The 22,610-nt window shown below is 43.7% G+C and overlaps 1 protein-coding gene across 5 annotated transcripts in view; it reads left to right on the forward strand.

Moving 5' to 3' along the window:
- LOC137341938 (polycystin-1-like protein 1) overlaps positions 1 to 22,610 on the forward strand; it is a 288,830-nt gene that overhangs the window by 214,992 nt on the left and 51,228 nt on the right. For 4 of the 5 annotated variants that reach the window (XM_068005486.1, XM_068005476.1, XM_068005458.1 and 1 more), the window contains exons 47-56: positions 7,092 to 7,211; positions 7,335 to 7,410; positions 14,120 to 14,223; positions 14,720 to 14,915; positions 15,479 to 15,617; positions 15,725 to 15,809; positions 18,472 to 18,660; positions 19,571 to 19,689; positions 19,857 to 19,967; positions 20,840 to 20,963. In XM_068005486.1, the coding sequence (XP_067861587.1) occupies positions 7,092 to 7,211; positions 7,335 to 7,410; positions 14,120 to 14,223; positions 14,720 to 14,915; positions 15,479 to 15,617; positions 15,725 to 15,809; positions 18,472 to 18,660; positions 19,571 to 19,689; positions 19,857 to 19,967; positions 20,840 to 20,963 (1,263 nt within the window). The remainder of the gene's footprint in view (positions 1 to 7,091; positions 7,212 to 7,334; positions 7,411 to 14,119; positions 14,224 to 14,719; positions 14,916 to 15,478; positions 15,618 to 15,724; positions 15,810 to 18,471; positions 18,661 to 19,570; positions 19,690 to 19,856; positions 19,968 to 20,839; positions 20,964 to 22,610) is intronic. The other variant, XR_010967170.1, reaches the window with a different exon arrangement.

Consider the following 22,610-nt stretch of genomic DNA (forward strand, 5'->3'; position numbering starts at 1 on the left):
GAACAATGAAATTGAAAAGGACTTGGGCCCCGATATTAGAGTGGAGGCAGGATGGCAGCGGGGAGGTGAATGGGCGCACAGGTAACCTGACCAATAAAAAATGTCCATTTCCCATGTGATCGCAATTCAATTGATGCCACTTAACGTGGCTTCCGGAGTTGCCGTCCGAAAGCTGCGTAATGGGCGGACTGCGCACCCGCATCACGGGCTGTCAACGGGAGGAGCTCTATTTCATGGGGCATTGCTCCAAAGGCGTTTGCTGGAGCAAAAGCCCACAGACCACAATGGAGCAACACAGGGGCAAGCTCTAAGGTTTAACAGTGCCTCACTCCAGGTGTTACTGGATGAGGTGAGGAGGAGGAGGGATCTGTTTTACCCGGCAGACGGGAGGAAGTGGCCTGCCTCTGCCACGAAGAAGGCCTGGCTCAAAGTGGCAGAGGAGGTCACCAGCAGCAGCAACATATCCCGGATCTGGATCCAGTCCAGGAAGCACTTCAATGACCTAACTAGATCAGCCAAAGTGATTTTACTTTGTGATTCTCCTACATTCCGTGCTGCACATCACCACGCGTGCCCCCCCCCCCCCCCCCGCCCACCCCAACTCCTCCTGCAATGCCAAGACTACTCCATCACATCACTCCTCACACCCACTTGAGGCTCATCCTCAACTTCCCTGCACTTCCTCACCTCCCCGTTAGTCACCCCATCACTACCGCTCACCCCAATCCTCATCCAATGTGATGGCTCTGTCTCATACTCACCCTCTGATGAACCTCTTTCATGGTCAGCCTCACCCAAACCAATGCATTCATCGGTTGGCCACTTCACCAACACTCACTCACGCATCTGTACTTTGTCCCCATCTAGGAGAAAAGAGCCAAAATGCACGCGGGAGAGTGAGGACTGGAGGAGGGCCACAACAAATAGTGGTCCTCACACACGCGGAGCAGGAGGCGCTGGAGCTGAGCTGCACCCTCAAGTGCCTGTCTGTCGGGGACGGCGAGACTGGCACCCGACAAACGTCTGGTGACACAACTTTAACATCCATCACACACAACATGAATTGATGTTAACAATGCTTGCCATCTTCAGCACCTCAGTATGCTCATCACGACATGACACATCTGTGATTATGCTTAATATTGCCTTCTGTTCTCTTACAGGGCCTTCAGCGACCGCAGTGATGGCAGAGGGCGATTCCTCAGAGGACCTGCCAGCCTCTGAGGGCGCACCATCACATCTTAGTGAGCCATCCACCAGTGCAGATGCTCACACCTCGGTGGGTCCCCGTCCTCAGTTAGTTGGGTTGGCACCTGGTGAGTCACCCACACACAAGTGAGCATGAGCAGACACTGATGGCAGGGTCAGCTGTGGAGAGTCCGCGTCAGTGGGAGCACTCCTCTCCAGCCTCTGCTCAGCTGGATGCAGATGCTGAACCCCGAGGGCCATCCTTTAAAAGGAGAATGATCGAGGGACAGCAGCACATTTGTGAGGTACTGGAACAGGTGCCATGCACACTCTCCACAATAGCGCAGAGGATAGAAGAGCCCAACTCCTGCATGAGTGGAATGGTGGCGCAGGTATGGGAGGGAATCTCTGAGATAGTGTTACAGGGACATGAGCAACTCTCTGAGATAGTGTCACAGGGAAGTGCGGGAATGTCTGCGATGGAGAGAAGGCTAGCCTCCGTTGAGCTTCAAGCACAGCTCACAGGCCCTAACAACGGTCATTCGGACTCAGGATGAACAACATTCTGCCGCCTTAGACAGGCAGACAGATACACTAGCACTGGCCTTACAAGGCATCACACATGTCCTCCAAACTGTTGCCCAGCAGAGTGGTAGGAGTGATGTGGCCTGGCCCAGGGGAGGGATGATGACGAAAGGTGACATGGACGTGGGTACTCCACTCAAAGCGCTCCCACGTCTCACCCATTGCCCGCCTCTCAACCAGAACCCACAATGCTGCCTCCTCTCCAGTTGGCCAAGTCTGCCCCTGCACAGGTGCAGGTGGAGCAGTCTTTGGAGGGGCCCTCACGGGCTCCAAAACCCAGAGGGCATTGGCCCAAAGCATCTCAGCAGTCAGGGCATGAACATGAGCAACCTGCCACTACCTCTGCTGCAGCCACAGGGGATGCACCATGTAGAAGTAGTTGGAAGAGGAAGGCAAAGGTTTTATGAGCACGAAGGGTTTGCACAAGGGTGTTTTTCATTTATATTTACTTTTTGTTAAAGTGACATTTAAATGTTATCATTCTCACCACTACTGCCACGTCTTGCCCATTCTTGACTGGCTTTTGTGATAACCATGAGGTTCACCATGAACGGTGACACTTGATGCCACCCATTGGGTCACTTTATCGTGGGTGTGGGTGTATGTGTAGTTGCAGGACTGTTTTGTGCAGGGATGGGTGGGCGGCATGGTGTGGGCGCTGCTCCTTCCAGGTGGTGTGACAACTGGACTCTTCACACTTTCTGATGTTAGGAGAACCATTCACATATCAGTGACTCCCTGGCCTCTCAAGCAGCCAGGTGAGCCGCTGCTCTGCCCATGGGTTCCTCCTCCTCCTCCTCCTCAATGTGGGTGGCAGATGTGGATGGGGCCTCCTCAAGCGGCACCCCTCTCTGTTGTGGCATGAACACAACAGAGCGATCAAGGCACCTAAATCACCCGTTGAGCAGCCCTATAGCATGCTCAATTATAGACCTGGTGGCGATGTGGCTGTCTTATATCGACGCTGTTGCTCGGTGATGGGGTTCCTCAGAGGTGTCATGAGCCATGTGTGCAGGGGGTATCCCTTGTCCCCGAGGAGCCAGCCCTTAAGGGTGTTTGGTGCGTGGAAGAGGGGCGAGATGTTGGATTCCCGGAGGATGAAGGAATCGTGGCAGCTGCCAGGGAATCTGGCGCAAACACGAAGGAATCTATTGCGGTGGTCACAAATGAGCTGAGTGTTGATGGAGTGATACCCCTTTCTGTTGATGAATAGTCCTGGCTCGTGTGGAGGTGCTCGTATTGCTATATGGGTGCAATCGATTACACCCTGCACCTGTGGGAAGCCAGTCACAGAGTGGAATCCCACTGCCCTCTCCGTCTGGCTGAGGTCATCCATGGGGAAGTTGACATACTGCGAGGCTCTGCAAAACAAGCTGTCGTGGCCTGCCTTATGCACTTGTGTGCAGACGACTGAGAAACCCCGGCGATGTCCCCGGTGGCACCTTGGAATGATCCGGAGGCGAAGAAGTTGAGGGCAGTGGTTACTTCGACAGCGATGGGTAATGAGATGCCGCTTGGCCCAGCCGGGAGCAGCTCGGCATAAAGGAGGCTGCAGATGTCTGCGACTACCTGGCGACTCGCTTTGACCCTCCATATGCACTGCCCCTCGGAGAGGTCCAGGAAGCTGAGCCTCGGTCTGTAACCCTGTGGCGATGGTAGTGCCTCCTGCAACGTGGCTCGCAACTGTTGTTGCCCTCTGTGCACTTGTGCAGGTTCCTGTGGCGCAGCACTGTGTTGTGGAGCTGCAAGTGGCGGAGGTGCACACCGTGCCTGGCGAGGCTGGTGATGTTGTTCATCCGCGGATGTAGTGGTGAATGCAGCCATCGCACCCCCCACCCCCATCCTGATGGTGTCAGTTTGAGGGGGTCCGAAAAGTAGTTAAATATGTGTGAACAGAAGAATTGTGAGTGGCAAGTAAGAATTTTCAGTGAAAGCACAAAGATCTTGCAGCCAAAAGTTTGTGTGGAAGAACTGAGTGCCCTGCAGCAAGAACTCACCTTTTCTCCCCAACTGTCAAACAAGCATTTGAATGTACAACTGGCTGCTGGCTAAAATACATCTGGTAGAACATAGAGTGTTTCCCACAGCACGGGAAACACGCTGAGGATGTTTCAAAATTGGACCGTTGCCTTAATGTGGACAAAATTAAGTACTTCAAGTATGTACATAAGTCTCTTAACTATCATCCTGCTGGCTTTAATTGCTGGTGGGATTTTCGCATTCGGGATGCATGCATGCACCCAGACGCATCAATGGGGAACATGGAAGTCTGGGGGTTTGAACCGGGTTCCGAACCCGCTTGGGATTTCCGCGATTTTCCAAGGCCCCTCGGCCCTCAATGCACCCACTACTTAATTTCAAAATCTACCCCTTGGTTACTGCAAAAGAGTCTGTAAGAAAAGCATTCTACAAGCTTTCTATAATATTGTAAACCTTGTTCGGGAAAAGCATTATATCAGTTTTCCCTATGAACAAGGGCTTTCTGTCTACCCAAAACAAGCTTTTTATGACCTTGTGCAAGAGAGGGCCTCTTTGAGTAATGAGCATCTGGTGTCATCTTCATCTCCTGTTTATAAGTTAGGAAATGGAAACTGTCTCTAGCTTTATTATGTTTTGGGTGAAGATAAAAGTTCTTGACATCTCAGAGGAAACTAATCATGAGGGAGGTGGTAAAGTCAGATGTTGTGTGTATAAGGGAGTAGGACTGATGGCAACCCCATGAGACAGAGGATGATTGATGGGAGGCCCATATAGAGCTAATTGTCTCTAAAACATATATAAAGTTGGGCACCCCTTTGTATTGATAAGAACATTTTCGGAGCACGACCTGGACCGTTCAACTAATCAAGACCTTCGAAAGTGCACTTTGAAGTCTTGGACAGTGATAAACTTTGTCAGATTGTATTCATCTTATTAGCATGTTTAATTGTACCCTTGTATTTTAACATCTTTGTACCTTGTTATAACTTCTTGATAAAGCTATTATACTTTGGGACAAAACACCTTGCAGCTTTTTTGCTTAAAAGACTCTAGCCATAAAATGGATTACTTACAGGACCTTATATTGAAACCTGATGATTCTGTGCCTTGGTGTTTGGAAGTACTGGTTATGTATGAGAAATTAGCTGTAACACATTTATAGTTCATACTCTCTTTATACTCCAGTTATTTGTTTGGGTGAAGTATCTCTCCTTGGGTGAGCCCTCATTTCCCATATTCTAGTGAAAGCTTTCACTTGCCCAAATATGTTGATAAATTTGTAGCATGCACAGCAGATGAACACAGAGTCCTCTTCACTTCAACTTTAGCTTACTGGCTTTATCACGTAATCTTTTATGACTCCGGAAGGCACCTGAATAACATTTCACCTGACTGCAACTTGGGTTTTAAATCCTTAGGAAATGTATCAAACAGTTAAAGAATAACTGAATAATAGTAGTGACACAGTAGTAGGGAAAAGGCTGGAGTCTATTATAAAGGATGTGATAACAGGACACTTAGAAAATATCAATGGGAACCAAACAAAGTCAACATGGATTTATGAAAGGGAAATCATGTTTGACAAACTTACTAGAGTTTTTTGAGGATGTAACTGGTAGAATAGATAAGGGGGAACCAGTGGAAGTGGTTTATTAGGATTTTCAGAACACCTTTGATAAGATCCCACATAAGAGGTTAGTGTGCAAAATTAAAACACATGGGATTGGTGGTAATATACCGGCATGGATTGAAAATTGGTTAACAGACAGGAAACGGAGAGTAGGAATAAATGAGTCTTTTTCGGGGTGGCAGGCAGTGACCAGTGGGGTACCGCAGGGATCAGTGCTTGGGCCCCAGCTATTCACAATATATATCAATGATTTGGATGAGGGAACCAAATGTAATATTTCCAAGTTTGCTGATGATACAAAACTAGGTGGGATCGGGAGTTGTGAGGAGGACGCAAGGAGGCTTCAAGACAATTTAGACAAGTTGAGTGAGTGGGCAAATACAGGGCAGATGCAGTATAATGTGGAGTTATCCATTTTGGAAGGAAAAACAGAAAGGCAGAGTATTATTTAAATGGTGATAGATTGGGGAATGTTGATGTACAAAGGGACCTGGGTGTCCTTGTACACCAGTCACTGAAAGCAAACATGCAGGTGCAGCAAGCAGTTCGGAAGGCAAATGGTATGTTGGCCTTCATTGCAAGAGGATTTGAGTACAGGAGCAAGGATGTCTTACTGCAGTTATACAGGGCCTTGGTGAGACCACACCTGGAGTATTGTGTGCAGTTTTGGTCTCCTTACCTAAGAAAGGATATACTTGCCATAGAGGGAGTGCAGCGAAGGTTCACCAGACTGATCCCTGAGATGGCAGGACTGTCATATGAGGAGATATTGGGTCGACTCGGCTTGTATTCACTCAAGTTTAGAAGAATGAGAGGGGATCTCATTGAAACGTATAAAATGCTGACAGGGCTAGACAGACTGGATGCAGGTAGAATGTTTCCCCTGGCTGGGGGGTCCAGAACGAGGGGTCACAGTCTCAGGATACAGGGTAGGACATTTATGACTCAGATGAGGAGAAATTTCTTCACTCAGAGGGTGGTGAACCTGTGGAATTCTCTACCACAGAAGAGGCCAAGTCACTGAATATATTTAAGAAGGAGATAGATAGATTTCTAGACACAAAAGGCATCAAGGGGTTTGGGGAGAGAACGGGAATATGGTATTGAGATAGAGGATCAGCCATGATCATATTGAATGGCGGAGCAGCTCGAAGGGCCGAATGGCCTACTCCTGCTCCTATTTTCTATGTTTCTATGACACACTCTAAATTTTACAGTAGTTATTAAGCTCAATCCTAGTAAGTTGAAAGTAACAAATTGTTGCAACTACTACGCTAAAATACAATGCACATGGTTATTTTTGCCTGTTGTTCTTTTCTTCATCATCCACAAAATTCTCTAGCCTAACTATCTCTCATAGCTTAAGGCACTTTTGATTAGGAAGGCTCAAATACTTTTCAGAAAATTATCAGGAACAAACAGATTTAAATAATTGTGTTATACTCAAAAAGAGTTGCCAGTCAAGACATTATTCAACTAATCCCATAAAATGCTTGTATCTGAGTTAAATTACTTGCCTCAGACAAATAACTGATTCTGCATCAAAATAAACTGAGGAATGTTTTTCTGTGAATGAAGCTGGTTTTTAACCTGATATGTACTGTGACAGAAAGAAAGTAAGTCAATACCATGATATTTTTGACAAAAAATGCTTTATTTTGTCTCATTCATATTTCTTATTTTGTTCAATTTTTCTTTTTCTTTCTAGTATACAGCTGAACTAGGTCTCATTGACGTCTCCACGGCCTCCCTGATTACTGGCTTGATTACAAATGTAGTAGTTCTGCCAGTTGTACTGTTGGTATCATTGCTATTCAGGTTTAGCAAGGTGAGATCACACATTGCAGCATCTTTTTTAATTAGTGTTTTTCATCTATTAAAATACATTACAGTAAGGTCAGTTAATACTTCATGATAATGTATGATTCACCATATGTTTTCTTTACATTAGGTAAAATTGCTGAGGGAAACTCCTGTTGAAGGACAATATGGGACTATAAGAGGATCCAATGTATATTCTGTTGAAGGTAATATGGAATCAGTTTTAAAGTACTTATAACCATCAACAAATAAATTATGATAGTGTTCCCAAAGTGAGTATAAAAGGAAAACAATGAAAAGACCTTTGTTGTTGGGAACATAATGAGGTCTAAATTTAACATCCTTAAATGGACCACTGGAAGCCATTCAAAAAAGGCCCAAAAACATTGAAATTTTTTGTATTAAGTGGAGTCGGAACAAGCAGCAGTGCTCTTCCTGGCTCCATGAAACATTTGTGGGCAGCTGTTGACCCGCCCTCGACCCCCTGCTGCTCACCACCTGTCCCCCTCCTGAACATCTGTGGACATCAGCTTGGGGTGAAATTGATAAGGCCCCAACAGGCAAGCTGCATTGGGGCCATTATTGGCTGAGAAGGCCCGAGGACGAGTTTAGTTTGGTCCAGCGTGCCGTTGCTATGTGCCACTAGAATCGCGCCCAGTTTGGGGCGCTAAGGAATTTAGACCCAGCACTCTCAACAAACTCCCCTTCTGTTCTGGCAAAATTCAAGTGGTAGCAAAGGCGATGACAGATAGATTGAGTATACTGTTTATAATAACCAGTTTAATAAGAGTTATAAAAATTTCATAATCTGGATTTAATACTTGAATGCCCAGAATAATTTGCTTAATTTTGTATGGACTCATCCTGTCTCCCAACATGTTTGATATTGCCACTTGAGCTGGACATATGATGCAGCAAATTCTTTGTGTGAGAATGGTATTTCTGATGGTTTGTGGCCTGTGAAGAGGTTGTTAACAATGACTTGTAGTAGATAATGCAAGAATGGCTGCACATCAATTATAGTTTGAGATGGAAATGTTAAATATAACACATAGCCTTTGGAAATCTCTGACCGTTTTTGATCAGTTTTTTTGGAAGTTGCAAACTGAACAAGGGAAGGAGCTGATTGGTGAGTAGCTGGTGAGTGGTTTTCTTTGTTTCTCGTAGGCTTAGAAGTAATCTAATAAATCGAGGCACCTCAGTTCCGTTGAGTGCACATCCTGTGCCATGTGGTAACTCCAGGATGCTTCTCGTGTCATGCCACATGTGCAGCAAGTCTCGTCAGCTGGAGGAGCTCGAGCTCCGGATTTCGGAGCTTGAGCAACAGCTAGCGTCATTGCAGTGCATCCACGAGGCTGAGCGCTACGTGGATAGCACGTTTCAGGAGACGGTCACCCCACGGCTTAGGAGTGTGCAGGAAGAGAGGGAATGGGTGACTGCCACACAGACAAGGAGGACCAGGCACGTAGTGGAGGAGTCCCCTGAGTGCATCTCACTCTCTAACCAGTAGTGAGGGAGCAGGCTCCTCTGGGGAGTGCAGCCAAAGCCAAGTTCGCAGCACCATGGGTGGCTTAGCTGTCCGGCGGGGAGGAAAAAGGTCAGGAGAGCAATAGTGATTGGGGATTCAATAGTTAGGGGAACAGACAGGCATTTCTGTGGCCGCAGATGTGATTCCAGGATGGTATGTTGCCTCCCTGGTCCCAGGGTCAAGGACATCACTGAGTGGCTGCAGAACATTCTGAGGGGGGAGGGTGAACAGCCAGAGGTCGTGGTCCATAGCGGTACCAACGACTTAGGTCGAAAGAGGGATGAGGTTCTGCAAGCAGTTTTTAGGGAGCTGGGAAAGAGATTAATAAGCAGGGCCCCAAAGGTAGTAATCTCCGGATTACTGCCAGTGCCACACGCTAGTGAGTATAGAAATAGGAGGATAATGCAGATGAAAGCGTGGCTGGAGGAATGGTGCAGGAGGGAGGGCTTTAGATTCCTGGGGCTTTGGGAGCAGTTCTGGGGGAGGTGGGACCTGTACAAGCCGAACGGGTTGCACCTCAACAGGGCTGCAACCAATATCCTCGCAGGGAGTTTTGATAGTGCTGTTGGGGAGGGTTTAAACTAGCTTGGCAGGGGGATGGGAACCTGAGTGTTGATTCAGAAGGGAGAGAAGCAGAGCTGGAAATGGAAGGCAGAAAACTAGTAAGCGAGTTTAGAAGGCAGAGAAAACAAAGGTTAGAAAATAGACAACAAAGGAGTTTGGCAGTGCTTAAAGGAATATACCTCAATGCAAGGAGAATAGTGAATAAAGCAGATGAGCTGAGGGCATGAGGAAGTATGATATCTTCGATATTACTGAAATATGGCTTAAGGAGAGGCAGGAATGGCAGCTCAACATTCCTGGTTACTGGATTTTCAGATGAGATAGAGAGGGGGATAAAAAGGAGGTTGTGGGTGGGGGGAGGGGGGATGGCAATATTGTTAAAGAAACAATTACAGCTGTGAGGAGGGATGATAAATCAGAAGGATCATCAAATGAGACCATATGGGTTGAGCTAAGGAACAAAAAAGGGGCAATCACACTACTGGGAGTGTACTGTAGACTCCCAAGTAGCCAGAGGGAGATAGAAGAGCAAATGTGGAGGCAAATTTCTGAGAAGTGCAAAAACAATCGGGCAGTAATAGTAGGAGATTTCAACTACCCTAATATTAACTGGGATAAAATCAGTGTAAAAGGTATCGAGGGCGCAGAATTCTTAAAATGCATTCAGGAAAACTTGTTTAGCCAGTACGTAGCAGCCCAACAAGAGAGGGGGCAGTTTTGGACTTAGTTTTAGCGAATGAAGCTGAGCAGGTGGAAGGAGTATCAGTGGGAGAGCATTTTGATGGTCGTGATCATAATTCAGTTAGATTTAGCATAGTTATGGAAAAGGACAAAGAAAGAACAGGAGTAAAAGCTCCAAATTGGGAAAGGCAAATTTTACTAAGCTGAGAAGTGATTTAGCAAAAGTGGACTGGAAACAGAACAGTGTCCGAACAGTGGGAGGCATTCAAGGGGAAGATAGTGAGGATTCAGAGCAAATATGTTCCCACAAAGAAAAAGGGTGGGAATGTCAAATCTTGAGCCCCCTGGATGTCAAAGAGCACACAGGGTAAGATGAGGCAAAAATGGGAAGCTTATGTCAGACACCCAGAGCTCAATACTGCAGAAAGCCTAGAGAAGTGTAGAAAGTGCAGGGGTGAAATTGAAAATATTAGGAAAGCGAAGAGAGGGTATGAAAAAATACTGACAAGTAAAATCAAGGAAAACCCAAAGGTGTTTTATAAATACATAAAGAGCAAGAGGGTCACTAAGGACAGAATAGAAATAAAAACAGAAAATGGTGGAGAAGCTCAGCAAGTCAGGCAGCATCTGTGGAGAAAGAAACAAAGTTAACTTTTCAGGTCGAAGAACTTTCGTCAGCTTGGAAGGAAAAGCAGAAAGACAGAGTATTATTTAAATGGTGATAGATTGGGAAATGTTGATGTACAAAGGGACCTGGGTGTCCTTGTACACCAGTCACTGAAAGCAAATATACAGGTGCAGCAAGCAGTTAGGAAGGCAAATGGTATGTTGGCCTTCATTGCAAGAGGATTTGAGTACAGGAGCAAGGATGTCTTACTGCAGTTATACAGGGCCTTGGTGAGACCATACCTGGAGTATTGTGTGCAGTTTTGGTCTCCTTACCTAAGAAAGAATATATTTGCTATAGAGGGAGTGCAGCGAAGGTTTACCAGACTGTTTCCTGCGATGGCAGGACTGTCATTTGAGGAGAGATTGGGTCGAGTCGGTCTGTATTCACTAGAGTTTAGAAGAATGAGAGGGGATCTCATTGAAACATATAAAATTCTGACAGGACTGGACAGACTGGATGCAGGGAGAATGTTTCCCCTGGCTGGGGGGTCCAGAACGAGTGGTCACAGTCTCAGGATACAAGATAGGACATTTATGACTGAGATGAGGAGAAATTTCTTCACTCAGAGGGTGGTGAACCTGTAGAATTCTCTACAATAGAAGGCTGTGGAGGCCAAGTCACTGAATATATTTAAGAAGGCACTAGATAGATTTCTAGACACAAAAGGCATCAAGGGGTTTGGGGAGAGAACGGGAATATGGTATTGAGATAGAGAATCAGCCATGATCATATTGAATGGCGGAGCAGGCTCGAAGGGTCGAATGCCCTACTCCTGCTGCTATTTTCTATGTTAAGAGGATTAGCATCTTTGAAAGTAGATAAATCACCAGGCCTGGATGAAATGTATCCCAGGCTGTTAAGAGAAGCAAGGGAGGAAATAGCGGAGACTCATACCATCATTTTCAAATCTTCTCTGGCTACAGGTGTGGTGCCGGAGGATTGGAGGACTGATAACATTGTATCATTGTTTAAAAAGAGAGAAAAGGATAGACCAAGTAATTACAGGCCAGTCAGCCTTACCTCGGTGGTGGGCAAATTATTGGAGACAATTCTGAGGGACGGTATTCATCGTCATTTAGAAAGGCAGGGATTAATGAACGACAGTCGACATGGATTTGTCAAGAGAAAGTCGTGTCTTACTAACTTGATTGAATTTTTTGAGGAGGTAACAAGGAATGTTGATGAGGGTAGCAGCTTTGATGTAGTCTAAATGGATTTTAGCAAGGCTTTTGACAAGGTCCCACATGGCAGACTGGTCAGAAAAGTAAAAGCCCATGGAATCCAGGGGAAATTGGCAAGTTGGATCCAAAATTGGCAGGAATCAAAGGGTAATGGTCGGGTGTTTTTGTGACCTGAAGGCTGTTCCCAGTGGGATTCCAACGGGTTCAGTACTAGGTCCCTTGCTTTTTGTGGTATATACTAATGATTTGGACCTAAATGTCAGGGGCATGATTAAGAAGCTTGCAGATGATACAAAAATTAGCCATGTGGTTGATAGTGAGGAGGAAAGCTATATACTGCAGGAAGATATCAATGGACTGGTTAGGTGGGCAGAAAAGTGGCAAATGGAATTCAATCCGGAGAAATGTGAGATAATGCATTTGGGGAGGGCAAATAAGGCAAGGGAATACACAATAAATGGGAGGATACTGAGAGGTGTAGAGGAACAGAATGACCTTGTTGTGCATGTTTACAGATCCCTGAAGGTAGCAGGATAGGTAGATAAGGTGGTTAAGAAGGCATACGGGATACTTTCCTTTATTAGCCAAGGCATAGAATTTAAGAGAAGGGAGTTTATGCTGGAACTGTATAAAACACTAGTTAGACCACAGCTTGAGTACTGCGTACAGTTCTGGTCACCACATTACAGGAAAGATGTGATTGCACTAGAGAGGGTACAGAGGAGATTTACGAGGATGTTGCCAGGACTGGAGAATTTTAGCTATGAGGAAAAATTGGATAGGCTGGGGTTGTTTTCATTGGAACAGAGGAGGCTGAGGGGTGATTTAATTGAGGTGTATAAAATTACGAGGGGCCCAGATAGAGTGGATAGGAAGGGCTTGATGGCCGGCGCGGACACGATGGTCCGAAGGGCCTCTATCCGTGCTGTATAACTCTATGACTCTATGACCTATTTCCCTTAGCAGATGGGTCAGTGACCGGTTTGGGGGGGGCAGGGGGCATAGATTTAAAGTAAATGGTAGAAGGATTAGAGGGGAACTGAGGAGAAATCTTTTCACCCAGAGGGTGGTGGGGGTCTGGAACTCACTGCCTGGAAGGGTGGTAGAGGCAGAAACCCTCAACTCATTTTAAAAAGTACTTGGATATGCACTAGAAGTGCTGTAACCTACAAGGCTACGGACCAAGTGCTGGAAAGTGGGATTAAGCTGGATAGCTCTTTTTCAGCTAGCACGGACACGATGGGCCGAATGGCCTCCTTCTGGGCTCCAACTTTCTATGATTCTATGATGTAGTTATTCAGGGAATTAACAAACAATCCTGAAGGTTAAGGCCAGTTGATGGGTTCATGTAAACTGCAAGACTTGCAGATAAATCAGCTCTTCCCCCACCCTATCACCTGACAGGCACTAGAAACCTAGGGATTGGATCGGTCCCCAGCACTAGACCACTTGGTAAAAGGAGCATATACCTACCATGAGATAACAATAACAACAACTACTTGCATTTATATAACCCCTTGAAAGTAGTAAAATAACCCAAAGAGCGTTAAAAGACAAAAAAATTGACACCAACCCAAAAGACCCACACTCAGACCACAATGGGTTATAAATTGAAATAGCCTTGGTAACTGTCTTCATAGTCCAACTGTAGGGTCAGCTAGTTTAGTTAATTCAAGAAACAGTGATTTCATAGCTCATTCACAGATTTAAATGTGCACATAAATAAACATATTTGGGATCGTCATCTCATGTTTCAGTGATGATGTAGATTTGACACACTGTGGAGCTTCTGATCAGTGTGTGTAAATCTTGAGCTTCCTACTTTCATGTAAAAAGATTATTAAATGCTTCGAGTGAGATATATGCATGTGCTTAGTATATGTGTAGCTTTAAACTACTTTCATTACGAGAACTACATTGTTCAACTGCCCGTCAGAGTACATGTTTTAATAAGGTGGGATGGGGTGGAATGCAGTTTTTGCAGCAAATTTCTCACTTTTCAAGTTCCCGATCTTGATGTTGCTGTTTGGGAAGGCACAAATCACTGGACACTTCTACTTCGGGAGAAAGGGAAATTGATGGGTGAATCGCTCCCCTCCCCATTCCTCTTGTTCACCTTCCAGCAGCTGACCCTAAGAGTGACTTATGTTGAGCCTGGGAATTGTGTAGTGTTCTGGGCAGTGTTTGATGTGCAACACTGCACGGCATATGTAAAAATAAATTTACTCTCCAACAATGAAAAAAATCACTGGACAGTATAATTATTTTCTGTTTTTATAATAATTCTTCAGCTCATCGGGATGCTCTGCTGGCCTCAGACAGTGCATTTGAATCCTACCTGTCCTGGCAGAATCTGCAGCAATGGGCACAGGAAGCATGGAGGAAAAAATATGAGGTGAGCGTTGCGTTACCGAAAAATTCAGTCAGGTCTGCCCAAGATAATGAAACAACAACAACAATAACTTGCATTTATATAGTGCCCTTAATGTCGTAAAACACCCCAAGGCGCTTCACAGGAGCATTATCAAACAAAATTTGCTACCGAGCCACATAAGGAGATATTAGGACAGGTGATTAAAAGCTTGGTCAATGAGGTAGATTTTAAGAAGCATCTTAAAGGAGGAAAGAGGGGTGGAGAGGTGGAGAGGTTTAGGGAGGGAATACCAGAGCTGAGGGCCTAGGCAGCTGAAGGCACGGCCGCCAATGGTGGAGCACTGAAAATTGGGGATGCACAAGAGTCCAGAATTGTCGGAGCGCAGAGATCTCAGAGGGTTATAGGGCTGGAGGAGATAACAGAGATAGGGAGGGGTCGAGGCCTTGGAGGGATTTGAAAACAAGGATGAGAATTTTTAAAATTGGTTCCCTATAGATATATATTTGCCTTTCCTTAGCGTGGTTTACTGGAGTCACAAGCTCCCAGCATTCACTCAGAGCACTACAGTGAAACAAGCAACAAGAAGGGCAGAAAGTGCTTGTCTGAAGACAGCTCAAGTGGATTTGAGGACTGCAGTTCACAGGAAAATGCCAAGCCAGTACCGAAGGATTGCAAACACAGCTCTACCGACCTCCGATCAGATTATTCATCAGGTAGAAAAGAATTAAGGAGCTATATTGAACTGGCAGTGTTTGATGGGAGTACAGGCCCACAAGCCAACATTACTATTAATACTGCACTCAAGTAATAATGTTAGTACAAGACTTGCAATGGTCACTCTGTAGTAATTGACATTTTATTGTTAATTCAGCAGTGATCTCTTATGAACAAGTGTTTCCTGTGCAGAGTTTTTCTCTTTCTTTTCCACAGTTCAAAAACTATTATTTGATTTTCCACTGCTCTCATGGTCTCCCTCTACCACACAGCACTCGCTTGATTAGAATTGTGGCAAAATTGAATTGTTCCCAGGCATTCTTGAATTAGTATTCATAGATGATTGGAAGCAGCTTGCACACTCTATTTCCTTTCCCTGCCCATTGGAACATACCAAACTTGGCACCTCCCTCGAAAGGGTAGTGGAGAACAGGAACTCGTCATGTAAACCTCCAGGATCCATAACAATTTCTATCCTGTACTTAAATGAATTCTTAGGAAATCAAACAAAGTAAATGCTTCTGACTGTAATCTTTTAAATACCTTTTTTTAATATCTCTAGAACACAGCAGTTTGTTTGAACAGTCCGTGGTGAATGGGGCCAGACATTTTCTTCCAACTTGGTGCTATTATCTGGCATGGGTCATTTGCCTTTTGATTGCTTTGGTGTGCATATTGATAACAAGTCTGTTAGGATTACGGTAAGAAGGACTGGCGTTTGGATGCTGAATTTCCAATTTTTTTATCTGTATTTTGATTTTTAAAAATATATTAATGAAACACTGGAGCAATCTGTCATTACTTACAGGTTTGGACCTACCAAATCCATATTGTGGATACATTCACTGTTCTTCTCCCTTCTGTACTGCATCTTTGTCATCCAGCCGATTGCGGTAAGTATTATGAAAGACGCTGCCTTGCTACAGAGATGTGATCTGCTCTACTTAGTCTCCTCTATTAAAGACCTTGGAATCATAGGAACAGATGCAGGCTATTCAGCCCAGTGATGATGTTCGACATTTTGTTAGCCATGACAGCTGTATCTTTTTAATCTTAGTTACCCGATAGAAAGTAGCATAACAATAACTTTACCAGTGACCAAAGCAAAGCCATCCATTTGAGATAATTTCATCTATAATTAACTGTTCTACCATTAAAGGAAGTGGTTCACCCATTAATCTTTCGCATACACGGTGGAATCATCCTCCATGCTCTATGGTTACCACTTCCTCCTTTAACCATAGGAACAGGAGTAAGCCATTTGACCCTCGGGCTTGTTCCATCATTCACTCAGATCATGGTTGACTTGTATCTCAACTCCATTTACCAGACTTTGTTCCATGATCCCTTGATATCCTTACTCAACATAAATCTATCAGTCTCAGTCTTGAAATTTTCAGTTGATTCAACATCCACAATCTTTTGGGGGAGATAGTTGCAGATTTAAACTACCGTGGTGTGAAAAAGTTCTTGCTAAGTTCACTCCTAAATTGCCTAGCTTTAATTTTTAAATTATACCCCCTTGTTCGGATTCCCCCAGTAGCAGAAATAGTTTCTCTGTATCTACCCTATGAATTCCCTTTATCATTTTAAACCCCTCGATTAAATCACCCCTCAACCTTCTAAACTCAAGCGAACACAAACCAAGTTCATGCAACCTGACCTCATAATTTAACCCTTTAAGCCCTGCTATTACTCGAATGAATCTGTGCTGAACCCCTCCGAGGCCAATATATCTTTCCTGAGATTTGGGGCATGATTTTAGCTCGGAACTGGGAACCCAGCACATGTGTAGATATTTACATGGGGAACCCGGAAGTCAAATGATTGCTTTGAATTCTGCGATCGCAACTCAATTGAAAGTAAGTATTTGTGCTTCTGTGTTTCCCACGCACCAGGCAGCCAGATTGACAGGCTGGCTGCATTTCGGAAAGGAAAGGAGCCATGAATCGTGGAGGAGGGAGGGATTGTGGGCCATGGATGAAATCGGTGGGGGGGTGGGGGGGGGGGACATGGACGACATCGGGGTGGGCCTTGGAGAAGATCGGGGGGGGTGGGGAGTTGACCATCGGGGTTGGGGGGTGGTTGGCCAATCGCGGGGGTCCTGTTGGTCAGGTGAGCTTGTTGGGTCTGGATGATGGACTCCTGCTCATCTAGGCCCACAAGCAGTGCATTAAAGGGGCACACACCTCATGGATCCGGCCCTTCCCACCTGCATTCACCTGACGTGAATGGGAAGCGATAGGAAACCCAAACAGGTAAGGTTAAATTTGTTTTACATTTCTAATACACAAAAAATTAAGTGCCTCAACTATCGCAATGAGGTACTTGGCCCCTTTAAGTATAGGCCCGCTGGCTTTAAGTGGGGGTGGGACATCCGGGTTGCGCGTGTGCATCCGAACGCGTCTGCGTTAAACTCGGAAGTGTGCGCGTTGGAGCCGGGATGCGGTCCCACTGAAGAATTTAACTATTTTTACTACCCACCTGCTTCCAGCCCACTCATTCTTGGGGGTTAAAATTACCCTCTTGGAATCCAAAACTGAATGTAGTATTGCAGATGGGGTATGATCAAGGCTCTGTACAACTGAAGCCTCACTTCTGAAATCCAACCGCCTTGAGATATAGACCAACATTCCATTCGCCTTTTTGATTACTTTTTGTACCTGTCCACTAGGTGTTAGTGATTTATGTACATTGTCACCCAATTCCCTTGGCCCCACCACAGCCCCTAGCCTCTCACCGTTAAGAAAATATTCCGATTTATCTTTCTCGGATCCAAAGTGGGTGACCTCATGTTGTATGCCATCTGTCATAGAGTGATCCACTCATTTAGTCTGTGTATGTCCCTTTGTAACTTCCTGCTCCCATCACACAACTTACTGTGCCTCCTAACTCAGACTGTCAGGCATTTTGAAACATTTTTGTAGCAGTAAATATACACACTTACTGTCCAGTATGAGTGCTGCATGTTCTGACACACATGTTCCAGCACAGGTTAAATGTAGTTACTAAGTCAAAGAACTAAATGTCAATAACTGCAGAGAGTTTGCAACCCTTATTAAGTTGAGGTGGGTGGGCAATAACACAGTTAATCATCCTGAACACAGCTACAGTCTTCTACCAATGACTCAAAATTGTTTTTGCACTAAAACATTTGAATTGTCCACGAATTTGAATTGAGAAATGTAAACAACACAACAAAGTGTGCATTTGGTGCTTAAAAATGTAATTATTGGATAATTTGAATAAGTAACTTTGAATTAAGAGAAGACTGAATGAACTTCGTCTTATCAGTAATGAAGATAACCCCCAAATGATGCACCCATTATCCAGTACTTTAATCTGCATGCAGCAATAAATCTCTGCGGTAGGTAAACTTTTATTTTCACATTTTAAATTGTATTTATAAAGATCATTAGCTACATCTAGTGGCAGAAAGGTGGTATTATACGCTCTTTAATCATTAATATATCTGCTAAGAATCAGTTTCTTTTGTGGCATATTGAAATTGACCATTTTAGGAATGTTTCCATCTCTGCTGAAATTCCTTTCCAGATTTTCTGTACAGCAGCTGTAGTCGCACTGAAAAACAAGGATTGCAATGACTTTTACATCAGCCTCGCTGACTCAAATTCTTCATCAGAGGCCTGCAAGCAATGGAATTCTGAACCTGGTTTTCTTTCTGAGAGCTGTCCCATTGATACCCATTACAATCCATACAATGCCCCTGTGGATCTTGACAGGGTAAAAAAATATCTTTATCACTTGCTAAACTATGCTGCTAAACTCACTTGTATATGTTCTTCGTTACAATGAATACCAGTCTGTTTCAAAAACTGAACAAAATTTGAAAAGTTGATCACTATCCAACGGCCCTTGCTGGAAAGGGTGCCGTGTGGAGTTAGGTGAGGACCGAATCAGGCTTTACCCCCTATGACAAATAGCCTGTCAACATTAACTATCAAGATTCACTTAGATGAAATACGGGAGGGCTGCTGGAACCTTGAAACCTTCACAAGAAGAGAGGAGAAAATTAGTTGCTGCTAATATCCATATGGCGCCACAGTTTAGTGCTCCATAATGCAACAAATTACACTTTTTGTGTGTGTGCTGGCACAAAGAGTGAAGTTAAAAGATAACTGATTATTTAAGCAAACCTAATGCAAAATGCAGGAGTTAATCCAGGTAACTAAATGACACCTTTCTGCTCTGAGTAGCTTTGCAGATCTTATTTTTGCATCGTGTTTAAGATTGTGTCTGGGGGCTTTTCCATCTCCTTGTACAGCTGCAAAGGAATTTTACGAATAACTTACTAAAGTAATGTTGCATCAGTTTTTGGAATCCTACTGGAAAGTTCCACTCACTTTTTCAGAGACAGCAATGTCTCCTTTAAAGATAGAGGTAATTACTGCCCTTTGCCTACTTCATTTGGGGATGGTGAAACCATGTCTGATGTGGCACCTTACTGCAGTCAGATAGGTCTGCAATGCACAGTTAGCTGAGTCTGCTTTACAAAGTGTTTTATTGCACTTAGAAATGGTATATATTAACTGCAACATGACAAAGTATATATTAATTATTTTAAATTAGAAATGAACTTGAAGCCTGTGGTAGTAATTGAATAATTGTTTGTTTCTGCATTTTTGTCAAGCAGATTGTTGCTGCTCGTCAAAGGGCTCGCTATTTACGATTAGCTCGACCACCAACTTCCGCACAGCTTAAAGAAGCCAAAGACCGTATGAGAAAAGAAAACCTCATTCAACAGACATTACAGTATTTCATCTTTTACTTTTTTTAAATTTTGTGCCGTTTGTGAAACTTTTATTTGCTTAACTGCCCATAATTACTGGTTACTTTTCCCTATCAGGTGGTCTATTTGCTTTCTTTACATGTTGCCAGGCTTACCCTATTTCAAAATCTCATTATTTTCCCTGTTGCAGAGAATTTGTGCTCTACATTGTCATGCTTATTCTGCTGCTGTTGATAACATTTGGCAAAGTTTCCAAAGATGAATATTACCTCAACCAAGCCATTCGAATGGAGTTTACTAGGTATGGCATTCCAGTTCATTTTTGCAGCTGTTACTCAAATGCCTGAGAGTGAAAGTCAGCCGAACGGATCAGGATATTTCTCAGGATAGTTGTGTTTTTGTAACAATCTGACAGCTTTCATGGTCATATTTTTCTGATGCTAGCTTACAAATGACCAGATTTATTGAATTCAGTTTCACAACTTTCCACAGTAGGAGTCCAGTACCAAAACCACTGCACTATTTCAATGGTACCCGAATGGTTATTAGTTAATTCTAATTTCTTCACACAAGAATTATCTTCTGTGTAGGTGCATTGACTCAGGACACGTTTCTTGGAGCTGCCTATTTGATTCGCTGTGTTTATAGAGCCACAAATCTGAATTTGATTTGTGTCATTGGAAGACTTCTCGAGATACAATGAAAAAGGATTTGCCTTTTTATATTATCTCATTACATCTTTCATATACAATGATATACTTGGAATTATAGTGAATGATATTATGAAGGGAATTATGACAGGCATTTTGCATATGGCTAGGTCGACAACAGTGGTGAGATGAATAACTCAGTTGATCTATTTTTTTGCTTGTGTTGGTTGAGCAATTTGAAACATGTGTTGTAGCAGGTTGTATGTTTGCTGTGGTCTTTTTGATAGTGCTGGATTTGAAGGTGATCTTCTGAAAAACATACTGTTAAATCTCTTGCCGTCTGTTGTTGAAAAGATTGTGTTGAACTCTTATTGCTCCACCATCATGGATATTGACTGTTTGTTTATATTCAAGGAAAAAATAGACATTTGGAAAAATAGAATATGTTCTGAAAAAGTATAATTCTAAGAGACAATCTATGCTTGCCAATTTACTTCATACTTAAGATTGTTTTCATATTTAGGAATGAGAAAAGTCCTTTCATAAATGTGAAAACAGCTGATGATTGGTGGAACTGGAGCTTTAGTGCGTTGTTACATGGCTTGTACTGGGACACATGGTACAACAACGCTGCAGCAAAAAGTCAGGTAACTTGTACCCATAACTTGTTCCCTTCAGCCCCACTCCTGGTCTGGTCTACATGTGAATCTAGTCCCACACTATTTGTTTGACCCTGAAGGCCCTCATACGCACATTTTTGATGGTGGCAGGACAAGTTGATCAGGCTGTTTTTTTTTAAAAGCATATGGGATCCCGGGGATAGAGCACAAAAATAAGGAAGTTATGGTAAACCTTTAAAAATCACTTGCTAGGAAAGAGCAGGGGGTGTGAGATTAATTGGACAGCTCTTTCAAAGGGCCGGTACAGGCACGATGGGCCGAATAGCCTCCTTCTGTGCTGTAAAATTCTATGATTCTATTCTATAATCAACAACATGTGGTTGAGTTAACTTCGACTTTTCTGATTAGACAGTTTCCCATGGTAGAATATGTATCCTGTTACACAGCAAGATGTTTGCTTGTACATTTAGTGTTTTACTCCCTTCATTTCAAATTGGGTTAACTTTGAATTTTCAAAAGACATAAGCAAATACATAAAAACTGTGTGAATTTGATACCGTTCATTATTGATATCCAGTAATTTGTTGGAAGTGTTAAATGTTTGTTCATAAGTCCTTACAAAGTATTATTTGAATGCAGTACTATTGAAACTAAGTTTTTAACCACATGATATTGGTTTAAATAATCAGAATATCCTTAAGTAAAAGGAAAATGAGTTGGTGTTGTGGTGATTGATTGTATTGGGTCTTCATGAAGGGATGGGTTGTGAGTTCATACTTCCAATCCCCCATACCCCGAGTTATCGATCTCAGATATGTAACTGTGAGAAAACACTGAGTGCTCCCAAGGGAGGGGAAATAAAATCAGGAAGAGAAACATCTTGGTTTGCTCTCTTCTACTCAGAATTCCAATTTCTATGGTGCTGGCATAATTAGATGCCAGGAAGTAATGGCCAAGTCGCGGGCAGGCTAAAAAGGATAAGCAGCAAAATCACCTCCGAGGTTTTTTTATAGATACTACTTTCCAAGCCACTATCCAGCTGCTAATTACATAATTTTTGTAATACTTGACAGCAAGTGAACATGTGACTGCATTTTAATGTTAAACCTTGGGGGACATACAATTGGCCTCAGTACCCCTGTACAAGGGAATGGAAAAAACAGCTAGGATTCCTTCTCTTGATTGCTAGAAAGTGTATGCATGTGAATAGATGTTGAGTAAGAATAGGATAAGACATGGCTTTGGATTGCCATGTGGTTGAGGTGCCAAAGAACTTATTGATGTATATTAACGACCTGAACTTGGGTACACAGGGCACCATTTCAAAGTTTGCAGATGACACGAAACTCAGAAATGTAGTAGTCAATGAGGAAAATATCAACAGACTTCAGGAGGACATAGACATACTGGTGAAATGGACAGACACGTGGCAGATGAAATTTAACGCAGAGAAGTGTGAAGTGATGCATTTTGGTGGGAAGAATGAGGAGAGGCAATATAAACTAAATGGTACAATTTTAAAGGGGTGCAGGAAGAGAGAGACCCAGGGGTATATGTGCACAAATCTTTGAAGGTGGCAGGACAAGTTGAGAAGGCTGTTAAAAAAGCATATGGGTTCCTGGGCTTTATTAATAGAGGCATAGAGTACAAAAGCAAGGAAGTTATGCTAAACCT

The sequence above is a fragment of the Heptranchias perlo genome, chromosome 2 (genome assembly GCF_035084215.1).
Source record: "Heptranchias perlo isolate sHepPer1 chromosome 2, sHepPer1.hap1, whole genome shotgun sequence".
NCBI classification, from domain to species: Eukaryota; Metazoa; Chordata; class Chondrichthyes; order Hexanchiformes; family Hexanchidae; genus Heptranchias; species Heptranchias perlo.